Source organism: Megascapheus bottae, chromosome 20, assembly GCF_031878675.1.
Source record: "Megascapheus bottae isolate mThoBot1 chromosome 20, mThoBot2.hap1, whole genome shotgun sequence".
Classification (NCBI taxonomy): Eukaryota; Metazoa; Chordata; class Mammalia; order Rodentia; family Geomyidae; genus Megascapheus; species Megascapheus bottae.
In genome coordinates this window covers 42668032-42689655 of record NC_143528.1, presented here as the reverse complement: position 1 = coordinate 42689655, position 21624 = coordinate 42668032, and the positions used below count along the sequence as shown (strand labels likewise).

General features: G+C 50.1%; 1 protein-coding gene across 1 annotated transcript in view; it reads right to left on the bottom strand.

The window, feature by feature from the left end:
* Window positions 1-21624, bottom strand: part of Csmd1 (CUB and Sushi multiple domains 1) — a 705832-nt gene that overhangs the window by 40344 nt on the left and 643864 nt on the right. Inside the window, exons 47-51 of the mRNA XM_090353740.1 lie at window positions 20656-20802; window positions 18926-19123; window positions 15968-16153; window positions 7292-7486; window positions 5088-5261 (exon numbers count right to left, since the gene is read on the bottom strand). Coding sequence (XP_090209866.1) covers window positions 5088-5261; window positions 7292-7486; window positions 15968-16153; window positions 18926-19123; window positions 20656-20802 — 900 coding nt within the window. The remainder of the gene's footprint in view (window positions 1-5087; window positions 5262-7291; window positions 7487-15967; window positions 16154-18925; window positions 19124-20655; window positions 20803-21624) is intronic.

Genomic DNA, 21624 nt, shown 5'->3' with positions numbered 1-21624 from the left:
GTGAAGTCTGAGGAATTTAGAGGTAAGTACTCACTACTCACACAATCCCTGTTATCGTGGAGTAGAGAAAATGCTACTAATATCAAAATTAAAAGAAAGAAAGGGAGGGGAGGAGTTTTGTAACGAGACGTCAGCGGCTTAGAGTCACGCGCTGATTCTGCAGATGCACACCACCAAGTCCAACTCCAAGGGTTCCTTGCTTGCTTGCTTTGTTTTGTTCTCATAGTTTTTTCTTCGTTGGCATTTGTCTATAGCCTCGCACAAAGATCCCTGTACATTTTTACAAGCAATTCTCCAGCACGAGTATCGTGTTAGCAAGTCATAAATCCTAAATTTCTCGAGTTTTTCCTGCCAGAGATTGTTAGGAAGATGTTGGAGCACCGAGCCTGGGCCCGTGTCACTCATGCCCATTGCATCATAAATCTACAAGCCAGCCGCCAATCGGACCCGAGGGAGCAGCAAGGCTGTGGGTTAAAGAACTGGGAAAGTTCCGTAAACACGTGGAATTTGCAGACAAGAATGGACTTAGATAAACTCACCAGAAAGCAGTGGCTAACGTTTTTGTTCGCTCGAGCCTAAGGTTCCAGCTCTGTTACTGCAGCATTTCTGGACCTGTACAGGGTAGTTCCGTACTTGGTCCATGCTGCATATGATGCTGTGGATTGGATAATTCACCGCCCTCCTGAATTGTTTTCTGATAGTCAGTGGCCAAACCAAAAATGCAGTACACTAAGGTGTGTTATTGCCATTGTACACTACACCCCACCCTGCCAAACCCAGAACAGAATCGACATCACTCGCATGCCAATGTCATATTTTGAGACTCGCTGAACGACAGAACAAAAACATTATGAAATTTCAAGAACCAAGCCCTGGAGAGACACCGGTGCTGCAGCGGGAACCTCAAGTCTGCAGGCTGGAAGGCGGCAAGCTGCAACAGCTCTGGAGGAAATCCGAGGAAGGCCTCTCTTTTCCCAGAGGACATGCATGCACACACACAAAACTCCCACACGTGCGCACACACACACACACACACACACACACACACACACACACACACACACACACACAGAGTTTCTCCTCAAAGAGACGCTTGCTCTTAGCTCTCCGTTTCAGTGTGTCAGTTTCCATCAGGGCAGATACTGAATATGAATGTGAGACTAGAACTCCATTTCTAGAAAACCTGCGATCCAAATACTCACCCTTGGTATTTACTTTGTGTCCACTGGTGCTTTAGTGCTGACCACAAATGCCAAGCATTATAGGCAGTGTGAGGTGGGAGAGAGGAACACAGCGTGCTAGATGTCGCCCCCCTGTGGACAGAAGTCTTCTGCAGATGTCACCCTGCCCAGCGTCTGCACACAAAGGCTGCTCTGGATGGCGAGGACCCAAGTCTAGTCATGGACTCATTTTTAGTATAAACAAGTGGTCATGAAGTGGCAGTGGACCAGCCACACGCACGTGCAAAAGAGTGACTGTAAGCCTTACACACGCCTGCATGCAGGTACACCTCCGTATCGGTACGTGTCAAAGGAACACTGCAGAATATCGATGGATGAGATCTTCGTTGTTGCCACAGCGGCTAGTGGGGTGGGTGGACTGTGTTTGCTCTGGCACAGAAGGCCGTGGTCAAGAGAGGACGTGGGCCGTGTGCAGTTGGCAGCCGTGGCCTTGAAGGCTCTTCTGCTCTCTGCACCGCACTCTGGGCTCTAGGTGGCAATATAAATCAAGAGCCTTGCTACAGTGCCTCCAAATGCAAATTTTTTAAAATCAAATCTCTGTCTAACACACCCTAGGAAGGCAGCAGTAATTTTAGGCCATATTCAATGTGAAGAAAGAGTCAAGCCAGCACAAGGGCTTGGGTGGTCTCTGGGACCTCCCGGAATCTCAGCTGCATCCTTTCCACTTGGCTGTTTGGTTTTGTCTATATAGCGCCGAATATATCCCACTTCTAATTCAGTGCATAAACTGCACTGGTCTGAATTTCTTCCCCAGCCTGTGTATCTGTGAAGCCTCTATGCATCTCTCAAACTAAATCCAAATCTACGCTAGGCTGTCAGACCCAGGCAAATGCTGAAGGAATCCCTACGCACTGATAGGAGCCACAAATACGTACCCACACGAGGTGGCTCTGCTTTAATTGTGTTGCGCACTCCTGTTTGTTTGTTTCTTTCTACACCACCAGCCGGCTGTGTAACCAGTGTCATGGCTCACAAGGGAACGGGGCCAGCGTGTGACCCAGACCAGGAGTCTGCAGCAGGGCATGAGCTCTCTCCTGAGTCCTCCGTCGTCCTGTCTAGGTTGCCTGACCAGCTGGAGATCCACGCATGATCTCCTCAGGCCACGCACAGTGGCCCGAATCTCCTCACCCTGTGTGTGCAGGCTGAAACTCACATTCCAGAGGTGGTCCCAGACCCTCCAGTAGAAAGTGGCCCCGTGGACGGGTTGATTGTCGTGATGTGGTAAGAAAATCTGAGCCACATAATCGTCAAAACAACCAAAGTGGCCTCCTCACTCTTCCTCACCAACCTCCCAGGCTCTCCCACCCTTAGGATGTTTTCAGAAGAGCTTTGTCATTCCTTCCTTTGGACATTCACGAGTGCCAGCTTTTCATTTCACTGCTTGGTATTGGCCTCATTTGTTCTTTAGTTTATTGGTTCCATTAGATGAGGCAGCATGTCCTATTAACCTTCCCGAGCTGCTCGAGAGCTCATGAATAACAGAGAGGATTTGTTAGATAATGTTCTGAAACACAGGAATTCACAACCAAGAACCCGCTGCTTTTTTCCCTGGCAAGGATGAAACGTGCAGGTTGGCATTGATATTTTGCTTTTCCTGACTGTCGCGTGGGCTCTGCACAGGAGATCTTCGGGCGAAGACACAAGGAGGGGGAGGGATGCATTTCTCTGCTCTACCGTTATCGTTTGGCCCTAATGGGGGCATTATCATTACCGAATGTCCTGTTCAAAGCTCTGCCCAGACCTCTCAGAAACACCGAGCACTTGACGCACACGTTCCAATCTTATTCCACAAGAGCCGCGAGCATCGTCAGTCTAAAAGAAAACTTCGAATTATGTCATCTAGCTATTTAAGCATCTGAGCATATTCCCATGGTATTGCATTTATAGTAGAATGGGCTTCCTCCTGGTCATTATAGTTCAGTAAATGTGTACTTACTTCAAATAAAAAGCTAATCTAATAAAAGGAGAGCATGCATTTCAGAGATACCTTGCATGTCATAGATTAAAGAGGTAACCCAGTGGGAGAGCTGACAGGTCATTGTGTATTGAAAAGCTGAACAATATGACTGTTGTCAAAAGATTAATGAAGACATTTGCAACAGGGGACCAAGACTACAAACATAACAGCTCCTTACAGTTCCTGAGCTCAGTGCTGGGTTCGAGGCAAATTACCACAGGAAAGGCAAACACCAGGAATTAATTAAAGGGCGCTGGGGCACCTGGCTTCCCTGACAGCAGGCACAAGCTCAGCTTCTCAGCACTAATTCTGCAACCTGGAGATCAGCGTCAAGCCACCCAGTGAGGATGTGGATTACAGCAAGACTATTTCTCACGGCTTGGCTTGGAGGTGTGTGCGTGTGCCTGTGCGCGTGTGCGCGTGTGCGCGTGTGTGCGGGTGAACTCCTCTGAACGCCGTTGGGCACCTTCGCCATTCTCAGTCAGAGATTCTGGGCAAAAATTCATGGTAGGACCCCCTGTCAGCAGACTGAGCCTCAAGAGTATGTGATGAAGAGAATCTGGCTCTGCTCCTCACAAACAAAGCTCTCTTACAGTTCACAGGGCCCCACGGATGGCCGAACGGTGGCTTCCGCTGAACCTGCAATGCCCCCTGGCACAGTCCCTGTGGGCAGAATCAGACATGGCTAGAATGCCACAAGCTGCGCAAAAATAGGGGCACTGTCTCCTCCAACAGCGCTTCCGGCGGTGGCATCCTAACAAGAAGATAGGGGAGACTCCGCCTGAACGTGCATCTGTGGAGGCCTGAACCGTGACAGGTGGCAGGGGTGGGACCACACACCTGCAAGGAAGCTCCCGGGGCAGGGCCCCGGGGTCCACTGGCTTCCACACTCAGTGTCCACTGTGTAACTGGGGCACTGCAGGTGCCGAGGTACTTGGGATGATGAGGTACTGAACTGAGCAGGCTTCAGGAGTTTGGTAGAGGAGTATAGCTGGGGGTTTTATTAGAGGTAGTAAGGTTGTGTAGCTAGGTGGGTACTGTAAGTACTTCAGGTTTAAGTTATTACAACGGGGTTGGTACATAGGGAGTAAGGGGCCATAACGCGTCAGGCCCGGGAGATGGTAAGATACTAAAGGCACAGGAGGGGTGAGGCCCTGAAATGACAAGGCGCTGCGGTCTGGAACGTGCTCGAGAAGGGAAGGTGTTTCACAAGTCACTCAGAGTCGCTGTGCTTACAGCTGACTTGACAACGACGTTCACGTATTCATTATTTTTATTATTATTACTTGTACTGTTCCATAGAAATTCTACCACTCCCTTTTTCACTTGCTAGGCTCTGATGAGTATTTTTATTCTCTGGGGGGAAAATGAACATCAAGGAACAACAGCTTATTCCCCATGGAACAATTCACTCTCCAGTCATGTTCAGGGACTGGAGCTTGTCCAGCCAGCTCACTCACAGTTGGTCATCTACCAGTACAGTAAGGCCTTCAGCCTGGCTTTTTGCTGGCTAACTGGAGATGGGGCCTTACAGCGCTGCCACCCAGGCTGGCTTCCAACCTCACCACAGCTTCAGGGTTCCAGATTCGTCACCGGCCACCAGCCTGCCTCAGTCTCTTCCCATCATTTAGGTATGTTTTTAAAAAGATAAAGTATGTACTTTGTTTACATTCATGCTCGTGTTTTCCAGAAACACAGAGCCTTTTAAGATGGCCTTTGGGTATACTCTTTAATTCGCTTCTGTCAAAATGCCCGATATCACCTGGGCTAAGTGCAGCGGCGCTCTAGGGAAGCGGCAGCCCGCCTGGTGGCGGCAGTGGTGGCCACAGTGGCCCGCGTGCCGTGGCAGGGCCTGCTTCCAGGCGTGCTCGCACCCAGCAGGAACTTACCCAGGCACCGCGTCTCCTGGCCACTCCACAGGCCGTCGGCCAGGCACTCGCGGACGTGGGCGCCCACGAGGGTGTAGCCTGTGTTGCAGGTGAAGATGGCTGTGGCGCCATAGGCGGTCAGGGTCCCGATCTTGTTGCCGTTGGGCGGGGAGGCCAGGCTTCCGCAGGAGAGGACTGGAGGAGAGGAGGAGAGCGCGGGGTTACCTCAGGCCAGCCACCCTCGGGGCTTGACCCGAGCCGTGCATCCTGACCCCTGCTTTCCCAGGGACAGGAGCAGCGGTCAGGGTCTCCGAGCTGTTTCCTTTCCTACGGGACCATGACAGGAGACCCTGAAGAAGAGCATTTGAAATTGAGCACGTCCCTACGTACCTGTCTTGGGTCCCCCAAAGCACCCATCATGTTGTTTGCTTCATCCTTCATCATCTAGTTTATGAATACATTCACTTACAAGCACAGCTACCAACGAAGCCAGGCATTGATCCCTCCGTCCATTCCTTGAGTCCCGAGAGGGAGGCGGGGGATGCGAGAGACCCATCTGGGCCTGTCCGGGGCCCTGGGCCTCTGAGCCGGGACAGACAGTGTGCTGAGAGTTCCTATGAACTGTGAATCCAGCAGCAGTGCTGGGTGTATTTGTTAGAGCGTCACCAGCACACGTAGAACATTCCAGAAGCTAGAAGCTCATGTACACACCAGGTCTTTTGCATGCTAGGTGGGTGAGCAGGTGTCTCCGAGCATGGCTGCTGAGCCAGCCGCTGTCCTGACAAAGCGCTCCACACAGGAGGGGGCGCCTAGCACAGCTCTTCACCTCAGGTGCACAGCCAGCGGAGCACAAAGCCACGGAGCCTCGGGGGCGGGTGGGAGCCCAGTGTCAGGGCCCGGCTCTCAGGCTTACCAGTGATTTCAGCTGGTAAGAGTGGAAGTCTTAGGAAGTGAGGTCAGCACGCAGAGCCCCGAGGGAGCTTGAATGAGGGGAGCCTGAAGCCAAGCCCGGGGCAGAGGAGCCCAGAGCCACATCCACAGTCACTGACGGGCAGCGAGCCAACACTCGACCAGAGCGTTCATTCTGCAGCCGGGAGTCAGGCGACCCCCATCCCAGCATCAGGATGGATGTGAGTGGGATGGTTCTGAATGGTTTCTGGGCCCTGCTAGAGTTGGTGACAACATGGACCACACAGGAATGCACGGCCGTCTCTGAGAGGACAGAGTGAACTCCTCGGGCCCCGGTCAGCCAAGCTGCACGGCGTGGCAGGGCTGTCAGGTAATGGAGTCAAACGCGTGGACTCCCGCGTGGGGAGTCTACATGGTGTGTGTGTGTGCACGCGTCCCTGGGGCCAGCCCTTCGAGGAAGCTGGCTACACTTCAAGGCCTGACTGTCCAGGTGGACATCAGCTGCCCGGGGAGGTAGATGAGCAGGGGCCCTGCACAGGACCCCCGGACCCGGCGGGGGAACCGGGGCCAAGGCCTCACTGCTGGGGACGGGGCATGCGGGAACGGGCGTGCTGGCGGCATGAAAGGTCCGTGAATCAGGACTTAGGATTGCCACAGTTTGGTTTTCATTGGTCTGAAGCCTCTTCCCGGCCACAGTACTGGTTCTGCCTTGAGCTACAGTGAGCAAATGGCCGCTTGGTTAATGGGGTCCTGTTTTGACACTGGGGTGCTTATCAGAAACGCGTCCAATGTCTGAAAGGTGAGTGTGTTTCCACCAGGGAAGAAGAGGAACCTCTCCCAGGAAACATACTCTCCCTCCTCTCCACATCTGACCCCTCCCCTGCACTGAATAAAGGTGCAGCCGTGCAGGGGGTGAGGCTCATTCCCTGGGCGGGGGCTTCCTGCACTGCGGTCTGCACACGCGTCCCAAGACCAGAGCCACAAACAGGCTCTAGGACAGCAGAGCCTGGCTTGAGTGGCCCCCATGGAAGGGCCTCTAGCTAACAAGAAGTTGGTTTCGATGATCAGGAGAGCCTGAATTTCTTTTCTCTTCTGCACATATTCTTGACCATATAATGAGTAAATAACCTCACACGCGCTATCACTGAAACGTGTGGACAGGTCACCCAACTCCACCTTTGTCTACAGCGCTGCGAGGGCACAGCACCCACTGACACAAGGGCCTTGAAGGCCCCGTGTCACCCGGGGAGGCCCACGTCACCTGGGGAGGCCGCCGTTACGGGGGAGGGGGTGTCACCCAGGAGGCCCTCGCTCACCTTTACATCTGGGTCTCTCTTGTCCTGTGCTCCACGTCCCATTTGCTTGACACTGGAGGAGCCTCCGGCCCTCTAGGAAGTAGCCCGGGCTGCAGCCTAGCAGGACTTGGGCCCCATTCTCGTTCATGGCCCCTGACACCAGTCTCCAGAGGACGTGGTCTGACAGCTGGGACTCGAGGCTGGGGCAGTGCACGGCTGGAAGAGAATGAGATCTGCGTGAGACCCCCAGGCACCACTGGAAAAGAACGAGATCTGCGTGAGACCCCCAGGCACCGCTGGAAGAGAACGAGATCTGCGTGAGACCCCCACGCACCACTGGAAGAGAATGAGGCCTGCGTGAGACCCCCAGGCACTGCTGGAAGAGAATGAGGCCTACGTGAGACCCCCAGGCACCACTGGAAGAGAATGAGGCCTGCGTGAGACCCCGAGATCTGCGTGAGACCCCCAGGCACCACTGGAAGAGAATGAGGCCTGCGTGAGACCCCCAGGCACCGCTGGAAGAGAACGAGGCCTGCGTGAGACCCCCAGGCACCGCTGGAAGAGAATGAGGCCTGCGTGAGACCACTGGACACCGCTGGAAGAGAATGAGATCTGCGTGAGACCCCCGGGCACCGATGGAAGAGAACGAGATCTGCGTGAGACCCCCGGGCACCGCTGGAAGAGAACGAGATCAGCGTGAGACCCCCGGGCACCGCTGGAAGAGAATGAGGCCTGCGTGAGATCCCTGGGCACCGCTGGGAGAGAATGAGGCCCGCGTGAGACCCCCGGGCACCGCTGCCGCCATCCGGGCCTGAGGTGGACATCTCTGCCTACCGTCTCAGCAGCCCCTGCCCCACAGAACAATGAAAGTCAACTGGGTAACGTCTTCCCACTGTCCATAAACCTTGCTGTGGTCAGACGAAGCCTGGGGCCAGACCCCTCACACAGGCCCGGAGCCCCCGCCGCCTCAGGGCTCACTGCCCGGTGTCAGGAGGTGTCTCAATCTGCTGAAAGAGACGTGGAGTTCTGTGAGAATGTGGCTATGATTTCACACGCATTATGCAAGTCAGAAAGCAGACCCACTGCAGCTCCTAAGCTGGCATGTGTCCCCATCAACTGCCCTTAGGACTGGCAAGGCTTCTGTGAACCTGGAAGAGTCTTCAGAATGGTAATAAAATTCCCCTGGAGTTCATCACAAACAAGTCAGACATAGCCAAGACGTTACAAATATCTCATCCACGCCTCTCACAGAAAATTACCAGTAGCTATCTGCAAATAAACTAAAATGTAAGCCTTCTGGTATTGTGGATAGTAAAACCAAAAATAAAGTAAGACATGTGAACAAAAGTCTGTTTGTTTAAAGTTGGGCACAGTAGCTCATATCTATAATACCAACTACTTGGGAGGTGGATATCAGAGGAATCTCAGCTTAAAGCCAATCAAAGAAAAATACCAGCGAGACTTTATCCAAAAAAAAAAAAAAAAGCCAGGCATGGTGGCACACATCTGTCATTTAAGATACACAGACAGAAGTAAGAGCATGGCTCAGGCTACCCAAGGCAAAAGCATGAGACCCAGGCTATGCCAGGTAAAGAGTGTGACAGCCTATATGAAAACAAAAAAACAAAAACAAAACAAACTCAGAAGCAAAAAGGGATATAGGCATGTCTCATGCCCTGAGTTAAAATCCCACCACTCAAGGGAAAGCAAGGTCGAGGAAGGTAATTCTTAATCTTACTTCCTTTTTGTATTTTGAGATGCAACAATTATTCTAAGTTTATAAGGATGTAGAGATGTTTTCCTAACAATATCTTTGTAGCCAGAGAGCTGGTAGAATTTCAGGAAGAATTGTCATTTCTGAAAAGTCTTTAGTGTTATAAATCCATACCTCACTTAGAAAATCACTGAGCAACTTGCACCAAATGAATTAATACCACTCAAAATATGTGCTTCCAGAACGCATGTGATGGGGTCGGTTAACTCTTTCCTAAGCCCTGACATCCACATGGAACACGGAAGAACCCCAGCAGCAGCGGGGGGACCAGGCCCCAGGACCACCTCTGTGGCTCAGCATGGGTTGGCGTGGCTCTGTAAGTACCTCGTTCTGGTTCACTGCTGCATCTCTTCTTCCTGCTATGCTTTAAGCTTGTAGAAATAAAATTGCAAGTCTTTCGTCTTATACTCCTCTCGAAGCTTAACAACGGACAAGTAAATAATTAGGGACAAATTGCATTTGTGTGTGCATGCACACTTGAAAAAGAACTTGCGAAGAAAGTGTCAGGACAGCCAAAAAGCAGAAAGAGACGGAGGGCGCGAAGCACATGTGTGGAAAACAGAGCCCCGGCCACCCTGGCTCCTTCACTGGTGGGTGATTCTGGAACCACGCTAGCCTAGCTCAGTGGAAGCACGGGAGGAGATTCGTGACTAATACAGTAATGACGACAATATGTGGTGTTGGTGACAGCTCTGAGTCTGACTCCAGGGTGGACTGCCCTGTGCACAGCCATCCTGCAGTCCCCAAGCAGCCCGGGGCTCAGGGCTCAGGGAGGATGGGTGGCTGGATGCCCGGCAGGGCTCCAGACCTCACCTCGGGAGCTCGCCAGGGGTGAGGGCCGGCGGGGTGGTTTCTGGTGGATGGAGCGCAGGGTCTGCCCCTCTGTGTAGCTCCTGGGTGTTCTGTGCCTTGGTGATGGAGGAAGGGAAATCTCACCAAAACATGGAGGGGTTTAGAAGTCTAGCACTGACCAAGATTCTTCTCAGGGAAGAGAGTGCTGTTTTCCAGGCAGAGCTGACGGACATAACCGCAGAGCCAGTGAAAGACCCTGCCTTGCATTCCTTCTCTAATATTTTTATGGCACTCACGGAAAACAAAGGATTATGGAACTCCTTTTTCTGTGTTCAACAGATTCAAAGAAACATTTTCAGGAGACCTTCCAAACATCTGATGGGGCGACTCTGTGTTCAGAGTCAGGTGCCTGCTTGCAGTAAACCCCTAGGCTCAGCTCTCAAGCTGCATCGTGGCCAGTGTACGCAGCAAGGCTTCTGTGTAAGGAAAAGACACCGCGGCGTCGGGCCTGTGAATGCTTCCAGGGCCAACAAGATACTTTGGTTTGATTGGAGAAACACTGCTTTTTACAAAATTGCCATGTGTGATTCCAACGTTTTCAGGCCCATTCATCCAGCCAGGAGCAAAGCAGAAAGGCTAGCCTGGTCCTGCAGGGCAGCCCCACTGTGTGGCCTCTCAGCCACACCCACAAGTCCTTCCCTGCGCTGCACCCTGGTATAAATCTCTCCTAGCTGGTCCCCAGTCCTGGTGAAGGGAGCAGCTGTACTTCTTTAAGAGAGGCTTTTTGTTGATACTGTTTCCTCTTGTATACTCAATTTGGTAAGTGTGTCTTGCACTATGTTTAGTTGAAGCACATTTAATTACATTTGTAAAATGATGATTAGATGCCATTGGAGTGAAATGAATCAACCAGCCTCATAACTCCTTCACGCGTAGGTGAAGATGAGTACGGGCTGCTTAGCAGACCCTCCGCCACTGGGTTGACCCCACAAGGGAGGGAAGCTAAGCCAGGCTCCTCGCCGAGGACAGTGCCAGACCCAGGATGTGGCCTTCCATGGACTCCCTGCGAGAATGAGCAGGCACACCGACCCGAGAGGGGCCAGGCCTCTGCTCTCAGCACTCTTGTAGGGCTTTATTACGGGAACCACTGAATGCTAATCTAAATGGCAGCCAGGCCTGCGGCCCTCCCACTGCACAGGGAGAGGCAGGAAGACAGGGAAGACAGGTGGGAAGACAAGACATGGGGTGGTGAGAACTCACGGCATCGGTATCGCCTAGTCTCCTGGCCTTAATACCTGAAAACGTGAATGTAGACAAATTCTCTCATCCAAAAGTCAGCATTCCGCAGGTGCTGTAATCATAGGAGCTTAAGAATCTAGGACCTGGAAGACCACAACCCAAACGCAGACTGAAAGAAAAATCTGTAAGACCTCATCTCCTGTTAAATGGAGAGGTGAGGGACTGGAGATGTGGCCAGCTGGAAGAGTGCTAGCAAGAAAGCAGAGTGGGAGTGCCAGGCCCTGAGTCCAAGCCCGGATATTAGCATGTGCGCGCGCACACGCACACACACACACACACACACACACACAGTCATGTAACTTCTAAATTCTGGGCATATATAGAAAATTTTTAGGATATCACATAGAGTTTTGACTGCTGAGAGAAAAGAAAAATGAAGCTGTTGATAGCAAATCAATATATGCATATTCTGAATAAAAATAACTCGTGATGACAAGCAGGAGAAGATGCTTGAATTTTATGTAAGTAATCTGTTAAGATGCTTACAAGAGTCCTCTTTATGTAAAAATATTCTGAAACTCCTTAGAACATTTTGAAACATGCCAACATTTCTACAGAAGTGTAAGTGTCACAATATTTTTGTTTCTATTTCTTGACTAGAATTATGAAGTGTTCTTTGATATCGGTAAATTAATCATGAACACCTCTGCACAGGAAATGGTAAGCTGTGCCGGTGTGTGTGCCCGTGCCTGTGTGTGCCAGGGTGTGTGCCTGAGGTCATGAGCGTGGATCCTTTCTTACACTTAGCATTCAAAGTGCGGAGTGAAGCTTGAAGGGGTTGGCGAGACCCTGGAAAACTCTACTGTGCGATGTGCTGTAACCTGACTTTCCCACCTTTGCCTCTCGCTAGCTATTTACAGGCCCCAAAGAGCGACTGATACATTTGGCCTTGCTTTCCTTCACTTCTGTACTTAATCACCTAGAAAACCCTGGTGATGGTCGCTTGGTTTATTAACGGCCAATGTACTTCATTGACCAACAGCTTCTTGTGCAAGCAAAGTCCCATGTGCTGGGACTTCCTCTCAGATGCACTAGAAGGTTAGCTTTATGGTTTGGCTTCCTTCTAAAGACATGGTGTATGCCTACCTGTCATTTTGTTGAACTACTAAACCCAATGCATCCATGCCAATAGCTCTCACTTACTTCACCCTGGCACTCACAGGAATCATACCTTCAACGATCCCACTCCGGTCTTGATAAATAATTTAAATGGGGAGGAATGAGCTTCTGACATCTGCTTGGAGATTTGTACTAGTGCAGGCAGAATGCAACGTGAGAGAGTTACTTATTAAAACCTTCATATTAGCAAACCTGATGATGAGATGAACTAATTTTATTTTCCATTTCCATTTGCCATCTATCAAAGCTAAAGCACTCCTTATCTCCTGGGAACAGATGTTCTGATAAACACGACACTGCAGTTGTTAATGAATCATAAAACCTGTTTCAGACCAACACAGAATACAGGGGAAGTCACCCTGAGGAAATAAAACGTTGCAGGACTTGAGAGCAACCATGTTTCCTAAGAGGTATGATCTGCCCAACTTAGCTCATTTAAATTAGGTGGAGAGAGAAAGCCTCCCTGGAACAAAAATTAAAACAGATTTTCCATCCTCTGAATCTCAAGGAATTCTTAAAAAAGGCTGACATCCGTCTTTTATAAGGTATAACCAACAATAGAGGAAAAAACTTCTGGAAAGTTTGAGGTTGTGCTTAGGGAGCATAAAAGTGGATTTTCCATTTTATTATAAACTCTGATTTTATTTTCTCATGTTACTGAGCTAGTATTAGGCATTGAAATAGGCTTTCAAACCCAAACTGACTTTCTGATCATCAACAACCATTTAATTGAATAGATTATAGCTTCTTTACATTGGGAAGCAATTTTGTTTTTTAATTTGTATTTTAAAGCAATGATCTCTCTGGATATGTTTCAAAACAGAAAAATTCAAATGTGTACACATTAGGCCACCGTGTGCGCTGTGCCGTAGAACACCGCCGTGTCTCGATCAGTGTCTCGAGGGCATACACCAGCTCTCCCAATGCACGCAGCATTTGCCTCCTAGAGTTGCAGCCGGCCTGTGCGGGCTGGCTTTGCAGAGAACCGTGCGCCCTTCCTGCGGGTGGCCGCCTGGCCTGCCCTTTGCCCTCCATGAGTGAGTCACGCTCGATGCTCCTCAAAAGCTCAGGCTACACTGTGGATGTGGCTGCACATGAAAATCCCATGGTCTAGAAATCGCCTGGAGGAAGCTTTCCCACGGAGTCTCTGCATAGCCCGGCCTGGTGTGGAGCTCATGAAGCAGTGCGGGGAGGACAGGCGCGCTCTGCCATGCCCACCGACGCAGGACGCTCTTCCACACCCAGGCTCCCTGAGTCAGACTCTGAGGTGTGTCTGCTGTGTCTGCTGTGAGTTACCAGATTACCACAGACCTACCTTTTTAGGCTCCTGAGTAAATAACTGAGATGAGAGGAGACCGTGCCTCATAAGAAGGAAGTTGAAATGCGTAAGAGATTGGTGGCAGGACAGGAATTCACTAAGAGGTACTCAGAATCAGGAATTGTACATGCTATCGGCCTGCCTACACTCCACACACACGCACACACACACGCACACACACGTACACACACATGCACACACGCACGCACGCACGCACACACACACGTACACACACGCACACACACGCACGCACGCACGCACACACACGCACACACACACGTACACACATGCACACACACGCGCACACACACGCACACACGCGCACACACACGCGCACACACACGCACACACACACGCACACACACACGCACACACACACACGCACACACACACGCACACACACGCACACCACTATCTCTAGAACTCCACAGAAGCTTGGTGAGGGCCCAAGTCAAGGGACCTCAACACAGAGGTTGAGAAACTCATTCGCCCTGGTCATGGAACTCGGGGGAGCGGGGACAGCGGGGAGAGGGCGGCTGTGGTTCAGAGGCAAGCTTGAAGAAGAGCGTAGGTCGGGGCAGCATGCAGGCAAAGGCCGTGCGGTAGAGTCTGGCGTGGCTCTGACACTCTCCAGGGGGACCACATCAGACGGCACATCAAGTGCAGCCTGGGACACCCCTGCGGGGCCATGGCGTGGAGCACAGGCCAGCCTGTCCAGAGGCAAGGAGGACTGGGCGCTCACCCTCCAAGCTTCTGCTCTGGAGCAGGGGAGTCAGACTCCCTCCCTGTGTGGGCTTCCCAGAGCCGCTTTCCAGGGTCGCTTGAGATCTGCGAGATCTGGAGCTCCCAGGGGACTGAGTGACCCCAGCCCGCCTGCCAGCCACCTCAAATGCCCCGCGCCCTTTCCTTCCAGCCAGCCCCTCACGCCCTAACGCTCGGGGTGCCCTGATGCCAGCTTGTGCCCTGACAGTGACAGGAGACTTAATAAGGTTAAGCTAAATGCAAACACAGAGCAGGAAAAAGCCAGCCAATGCCCCTTAATAGCCTCCCTTAATTATAATTACAATTGTACATTTTAAAGGAAACTAAACAAGACAGGCTAGATATTTTCAGTAATGCATTATATGACTCTAAGGAAATGAAACAAAAATGATGAAAATAAAAGAAAGGAAAACAAAACGCATGATGAATATTTCCCTAATATTTGTATGTTCACATTTTTGCAATGAGTTTATGTATATTTTTTTGCATGACCAATGCCTACCAAAAGGTCTAAGAACCCTAATGTAATATGAACACAGCATAGTAATGGCATCTGAGAGACAATATCATTGTATAAAGTTTTCAATTCCTGGGACATAGGAAGGATGTAATAGTCTACTGTGAGACTAGTGTAAATGTACCAGACAAATGTGTGTGTGAGTATGTGTGTGTGTGTGTGTGTGTGTGTGTGTGTGAGAGAGAGAGAGAGAGAGAGAGAGACAGAGAGACAGAGAGACAGAGAGAGACAGAGAGAGAGACAGAGACAGAGAGAGACAGAGAGACAGAGAGAGAGAGAGAGGGAGGGAGGGAGGGAGGGAAAGAGAGACAGAGAGACAGAGACAGAGAGAGGGAGGGAGGGAGAGAAAGAGATAGAGAGAGAGAGTGAGAGAGAGAGAGAGAGAGAGAGAGAGAGAAGGAGGGAGGGAGAGAAAGAGAGAGAGAGACAGAGGCAGAGAGACAGAGAGACAGAGAGACAGAGAGATGGAGGGAGGGAGGGAGGAAGAGAAAGAGATAAAGAGAGAGAGAGAGAGGACTTCTGTCTCATCAAGCTTTGTGCGAGGAACTTTTCTAATTTTGCTGCTGGGTTTTCACAGGGAACCTGATCTTCTGGCTCTGGATTCTTGTAAAACCATTCCTGTACATTCTGAGTGGATTTCTAGAACACACTGGAATCAGTGTTGTATCTGCGGGGCATCTGTATGTTGTATAAACGCAATGACCTACACACAGACAAAGCCTTGCCTTGAGCTTCAAGGCCCTTGGTCACACAGAGACCCAGGGGGAACCTGGGTTGGGTGAGAGGCCAATGTCTCCTGAGGTGAGAATGCTGGCCTTCGCGCGGCTCAATACCAGGAAGCGCCACCTTCCTAGAGTGAAGAGCACAGCAGGGAGGAGGAGGGCTTGCTAGGGAGATTTTGTGGTGTGGACACCGCTGGGGCTCAGAAGATCCATCCCCTCATGTTCACATGTGCAGAGCTCATGTTATGTTCATGTGGGCAAGCTGGCCATGTCACAGGAGGAGAGACCACGCCTTGAGAGGGAAGAAGGGCCGTGCGTGTCACAGCCTGGAGTGCCCACTGCGTGCAGGCCCTGACCGAACTTCCAGAGACGGGCAGACGGAGCGCACACTTACGTTTGCAGGCCGGTGGCCGGCCCCTGGTGCTCCACCGCCCGTCTTCCTGGCACACCGCGGTGGCTGGTTGATTCGCTTCTAGCTTGAAGCCCTCATTGCACTCAAATGTCACTTTACTGTCCAACGTGAACTCATTTCCCGAAAACGAGCCATTTCCCGGGGCCTCTGGGATTCCGCAGGACACAGCTGAAAAGAAATGGGATTTAGACTTATTCTTAAGGGACTTTCCTGGTTTTGTTCTGTATATCTCAAATACACGCAAAACCACCAGTGACATTTCCAGAGTGTGGCGTAAGTTGATAGACTTTCAAGGCCTTGAGAAGTTGAAGTTTGGGGGCTTTGTCAGAATCATGGAAATGGACCAGAAGGAGGCACTGGAGTGAGGGTTTTGGAAGTCTGACCCTCAGTCTGTCAATACCACTTGGGATAACACACTTAAAATAATAACTGATAAATAACTAACCCCCTGGCTCTCTGGGCAGCTAGGACTTCGCCATTGTGCCTCACTTTACCAAGTGCAATGAATATAAAACTTTTAAATTCCATTTATAACATGCGATGCTCACCACTGTCTCTGATTTCTCTGAGAAGTGTTTTCTGTCCTTCAGACTGCTACTTTTCCTCCCAGGAGTCCAACATGTCCAAAGCCCAGCTCTATTAACACCCCTCCCCTGCTCACATCCATCACCCCCACGCACCTCTTACCTGAGCTACCCCACACACTTTAAATTATTGCCTATGAGCAAAGAATAGTTGTTTGTGTCTCCCTTCAAGGCCTGACTTCAAGAACACAGTAGCTCAATCATGCAATTTATGAGAAAGATCACTTCCCCTGCTCTTTATCGCTTGCAGAAATGCTGTCGAGGCATAAATAAACGACAGGGCTGCGGCCCTCGAGAGCTCCACTGTGCACGAGGCTCTGAAAAGCAGCTTTCATAAATGCTGCTTGCCAGCTGCTCTCTTGACCAGGGCCAACATGAAAGTGGTGCACTGTGAGTTTCCAGTTTAACTGCAACTTCGAGATAATGCTGAAAACCCCAGCTTTAGTTCAGGCTTCAGTTGGAGATGAATTAGATCAGTGTACAGATAAGAAACTGCTGCTAGGCAGAGCTTTGTGCTAGAAGGAAACGAAGCGTGCAGGCTGGAAGATATGCCAGCTTTACTGAGGCTAAAGAAAGATAGCTCTGCTGAGGGAAATGACTTAAAAGGTCAAGCAACATGTGAAAACAACCTAGAGTTCTCGGAAACCAGAAATACATCTGGCCAGCTGCACGTTTCCCTTGGGATGGTCACTTAGAGACTGCTCTGACACACATGCTTGTTAAAGCATCTAGGAGGCTGGAAGGAGAGCTGGCCCCGCTCTGCACTTGAGCCTCCTGATCGTGGGGTCGGGGGTCTTGAATCCATGCCTCAGTCCAACAGCTCTCAACGCCACCATCTCAGCCCACCCACAGACTCCTCCTCCTCCTCCTCCTCCTCCTCCTCCTCCTCCTCCTCCTCACCCATCCTTCTCACCCACAGCCTCCTCTTGGGCTTCACCCACAGCCTCCAGAGGCCTTGGGTCCACTTGGGCCATCCTGTCTTCTGGTGGACTGTATTTGGGACTCCTGGGCCCTGGGGCCCCACTCTGACCCCTTTCTGAGTCTAAGCTGCTGTTTGGGACAATTTGTCACTGGCCTTCTGGCTCCAGTGCCAAAACAACAGCCCATGAGGTGCCAACAGGCACAAGGTGGTTTCAGCCCAGAAGGCGCTATAGGCACAAGAGGCTTCTCCTTCCAACAGGAAGCTTTGTGCCAAACACAGAGACCTCAGAGGGAGTAGAAAGTATTCCTTCCTCTAGAAGAATAGTCCACTTCAACAGAGAAAAGGTCACCCTTCCTAATAAAACAAGCTTCTTGGATTTATTATTGTTTATGACACATGAATTAGTTAAGAATTTCTGGAAGTAAGATGTAAATACTATAAGCTAAGTTATCACTCATGATTGTACATGGATGAGACCAGTTTTCATATTCTGCCATCTTACCGAGCAATTATAGAAGATCTAATCCTTATGGGAATGAGAAAGAAGGAAGCCAACACAAAGTTCCATTCATAAATCATAATTAACTTTCAAAGGCCAATCAATTGTGCTGTGAATATAAATTTCATAAGGGAAATGCATGAAAATTTCATGGCTTTAAACCATTTCAGTTAAAATTAAAAGGCTTATCATGTGCAGGTGGCTCATTCCTATACTATCCTAGCTACTCAGGAAGCTAAAATCTGAGGGTTGCAGTTCAAAGCCACCCTGGAGAGAAAAGCCTATGAGGCTCAACTCCAATTAACCATAAATACTGGAAGCGGAGCTGTGGCTCAAGTAGCAGAGCACCATAGCTGGAGCAAGAAAGCTGAGGGCCAGTGTCCAGGTCCCAAGCTCAAGCTCAAGCTTCAGTATCAGCACCCCAACCCCGGAAAAAAAAAAAACAACTAAAAAGCTCTATTTGAAAGTCAAGTTCTTAAGGCATGTAATAGATAAAATGCAAAAATATTGTAGGAAATATGGAAATTAACATTGAAAAGCCCTAGATTTAAAGGAACAAAGAAAACTCAATATAAAACTTAAGGTTCAAAGGAAAAATAGAGTAAGAAAAATGCATTATGTGGTATGGAGTATCATATGCAAAATGATGCTCAAGAATTATTCCCAGGGCTCACGGGTGGCAGTGGAAAAGCACGGGGATAACTGTGTGGAGGTGTGATGACGACCCATGCTCAGAACCCAGGCTGCAGAGAGAAAGGAGTCCAGTGAGAGACGAGGAACGTTTGCCTGCACGTAGAAAGTTCAGCTTGTCCTGACATAAGCCAGAGTCTGATTTCCATCCACCACCCCTTCCCCCGTCTCTACCCGGCCACCTGGCTCCCCTCCCCTTCAGAGTGTGATTCAAGGAAACTTGAGGACTCTGTCCTCGTGCTCACCCTGGCAGAGAGGCGCGGGGGAGTCCCACTGGTACGCGCCGGCCGGGCTCCTCCGGCAGGTGGCATTGCCCTGGCCGACCATCCGGTATCCAGGCTTGCAAAAGTAGTGCACGCTGCTCCCAGCTGCTCCTGCTGCTCCAGCTGTGCTGTTCATGATCCCGCCATTCCTCAGCGTGGAGGCCAGGCTGCAGTACGGGGCTGTGGACACACAGCAGGCTCAGGTGTGGCCCCCCGCGTGCCAGGCCTCTCCCTGAGAGCTCACAGGGTCCCCGCAGCCAGGTCCTGCAGCAGCCAGGGCCCACCAGAGGCCTCAGCCCCGTCCGCCCAGCTGGTCAGGACCTGTGGCTCTTCAGCTCCAGGCGAGGGGCCTGAACTCCATTAAGGAAATTCCACAGTTCCTGTGTGTGCATGTGTGTGCATGTACATGTGTGTATGTCTATGTGTGTGTACATGGGTGCACACACATGTACATGCACACGTGTATGTATGTGTGTGCCTGCATGCATGTGTCCATTGTGTGTGCACCTATGTCTGTGCATACTCACACATGCGCCCGGTGTCAAACATTCCCCGGGGAGTTTTTCCTGCTATTGCTAAGTAGTCAGGCTCTTCTTGAACAATGAATGAACCAACCTTAAAAGTCAGCGGTTAGTTTTCTGAGAATTCGAGGTATTATCGTGTCAGCGGGCTAAGTAATTTGCCAAAGATAAAATAAACAAGATAAATTATGTGTCATGGTGAGTTCTACACTGACCATTTTTGCAGGGTGGAAATAAGCATGCTGTTTGGAAGGCTGAGTGTTTGCCTCTTTCGGAACAAGCACCTTGATGAACCAAAATCCACACATAACTGCAGTGCTCTGTGTGGGTCTTCTTTCACGTTCCAGGGAAGGTTCTGGAAGCCCATTCCCTCTGGCTCCTCGTCAAGTTCTTCCCATCCATACCACCTGCCCTCAAATCAAGAACGTCCCATCCACATGCATGTAGGAATGTATATCTTTATACCCATATATATCCATGTATATGAAATACACTTTTACTAGGTGTGCAGTATATGCTTACATAACACACGGACCACTAACATGGTGTGTGTGTGTGTGTGTGTGTGTGTGTGTGTGTGTGTGAAAATCACAGCAACACAGTAGACAGCCCATGTACTAGAACAGAAGAGGTTATGAGTGCTTATGGAGTCAATACTGCCATAATCTATTTTCTTAACATTTAAATAAACGTAGTACTCATTTTGGTGATACTTTATCTTTGGAGAAATATCTTTGTTTTCTATGGCATGAGATTCAGTGATCTATTGCTTTAATGATACATTTTAAAATTATCACCATCCAATATGGGAATGTTGTATAAAGAGGCCACCCAGAGTCCCTTCCCAAGGCACTATTTTTCATGCAGTTATGAATAGCCAGAATTAGATCCCTAGGTATTATAATCTCTATTTTGCTTTACTTTTTATTTTATTGTGGTTCTAGAGATTAAATTCAGGGATTTATTCCTGCAGTGTCCTGCCACTTGGCCAAACTCAGGGCCATTGGCTCTTCGTTTTTCAGTTTGGATCTCTTCTACCTCTGGGCTGGGTTTGACCTGTGATCCTCCTGTTAGCCTCCTGATCAGGTGAGATAGCAGGTGTGTGCCACCTCATCCAGCCCACTTTTTTTATTTAACGATGATCCCTTGAGTGAGGGACCACCCCACAGTGAGTCTGCCTTCGGCACGTACCTGCATATCGAATCTTGAATCCCTTTTTACTCGTGGCATGGTCGGTGGACCAGCGGAGATACAGCTGGTGGCTCTTGCTGGTGAAATTGGATTGCTCGGTATGGTTTCCACTTAAGACAACTAACAGAGGACTCTGCCCTGAAGAGCCTGGGAGACAGACATGATATGTTCACACGTGAGCTCACACCTACACAGAGATTATCCTTACTTTGGATTAAACGGCATCTGAATGAGTTGTGTTCAGTGTCTACTTTACATGATCCTAGCAACAAGTTCCTTGATACAAACACAAACAACCTGCATAGAAAGTCATTTGCATATGTTATTAACAACGGGACACTTAAGCATGTCTCAGAAACAGCAGCAAGAGTGAAACTGACAGAGCCGTCATCTGAGCTTTCAGCATGGGGACAGACAGCGCGTTTCACAGGACCTGTCCAGAAACACGTTCTAGAAGGTGGGAGGGGGTCCCTCTGCCTTCCCCACTTCCCACGCCGTCAGGGTGAGTGGCTCCCGGCTTTGAGAGTTATACAGAGAAAATCGTTCAAAGTGAGAATCTGCAACATCACTGACTATGTAATTCTTTTAGAATTTCTAATAGATTTCCGAAATAAAACTGTTAAAAGCGTCTAACTGTAGTCAGCTCCAGTCACACAATCTGTCAAAACTGGCTATGTCTGAATATGCGTTCTGCACAGAAGGTGAGTGAGTTCTCAAGGATGGCCCTGACCCCTGGTGACTCCTGTCCCGAGAGAAAGTAGATCTGGGTCCAGACACACTGAGGCGGCCATGCAGGACTCGGGAGAAAGAGGCTTTGAAAGCCAGCGAGGTCTCCAGGTCACCATCCCTGTGCAGCAGCCCTGGGCCACATTCAGTACTCAATCCAACCCCATGCGGATTAAAATCCCAGGTTTAGAGACTGTGGCCATCCAGACTTCTGACCCAGAGAGCAAACGCTGCTGGGCAGAT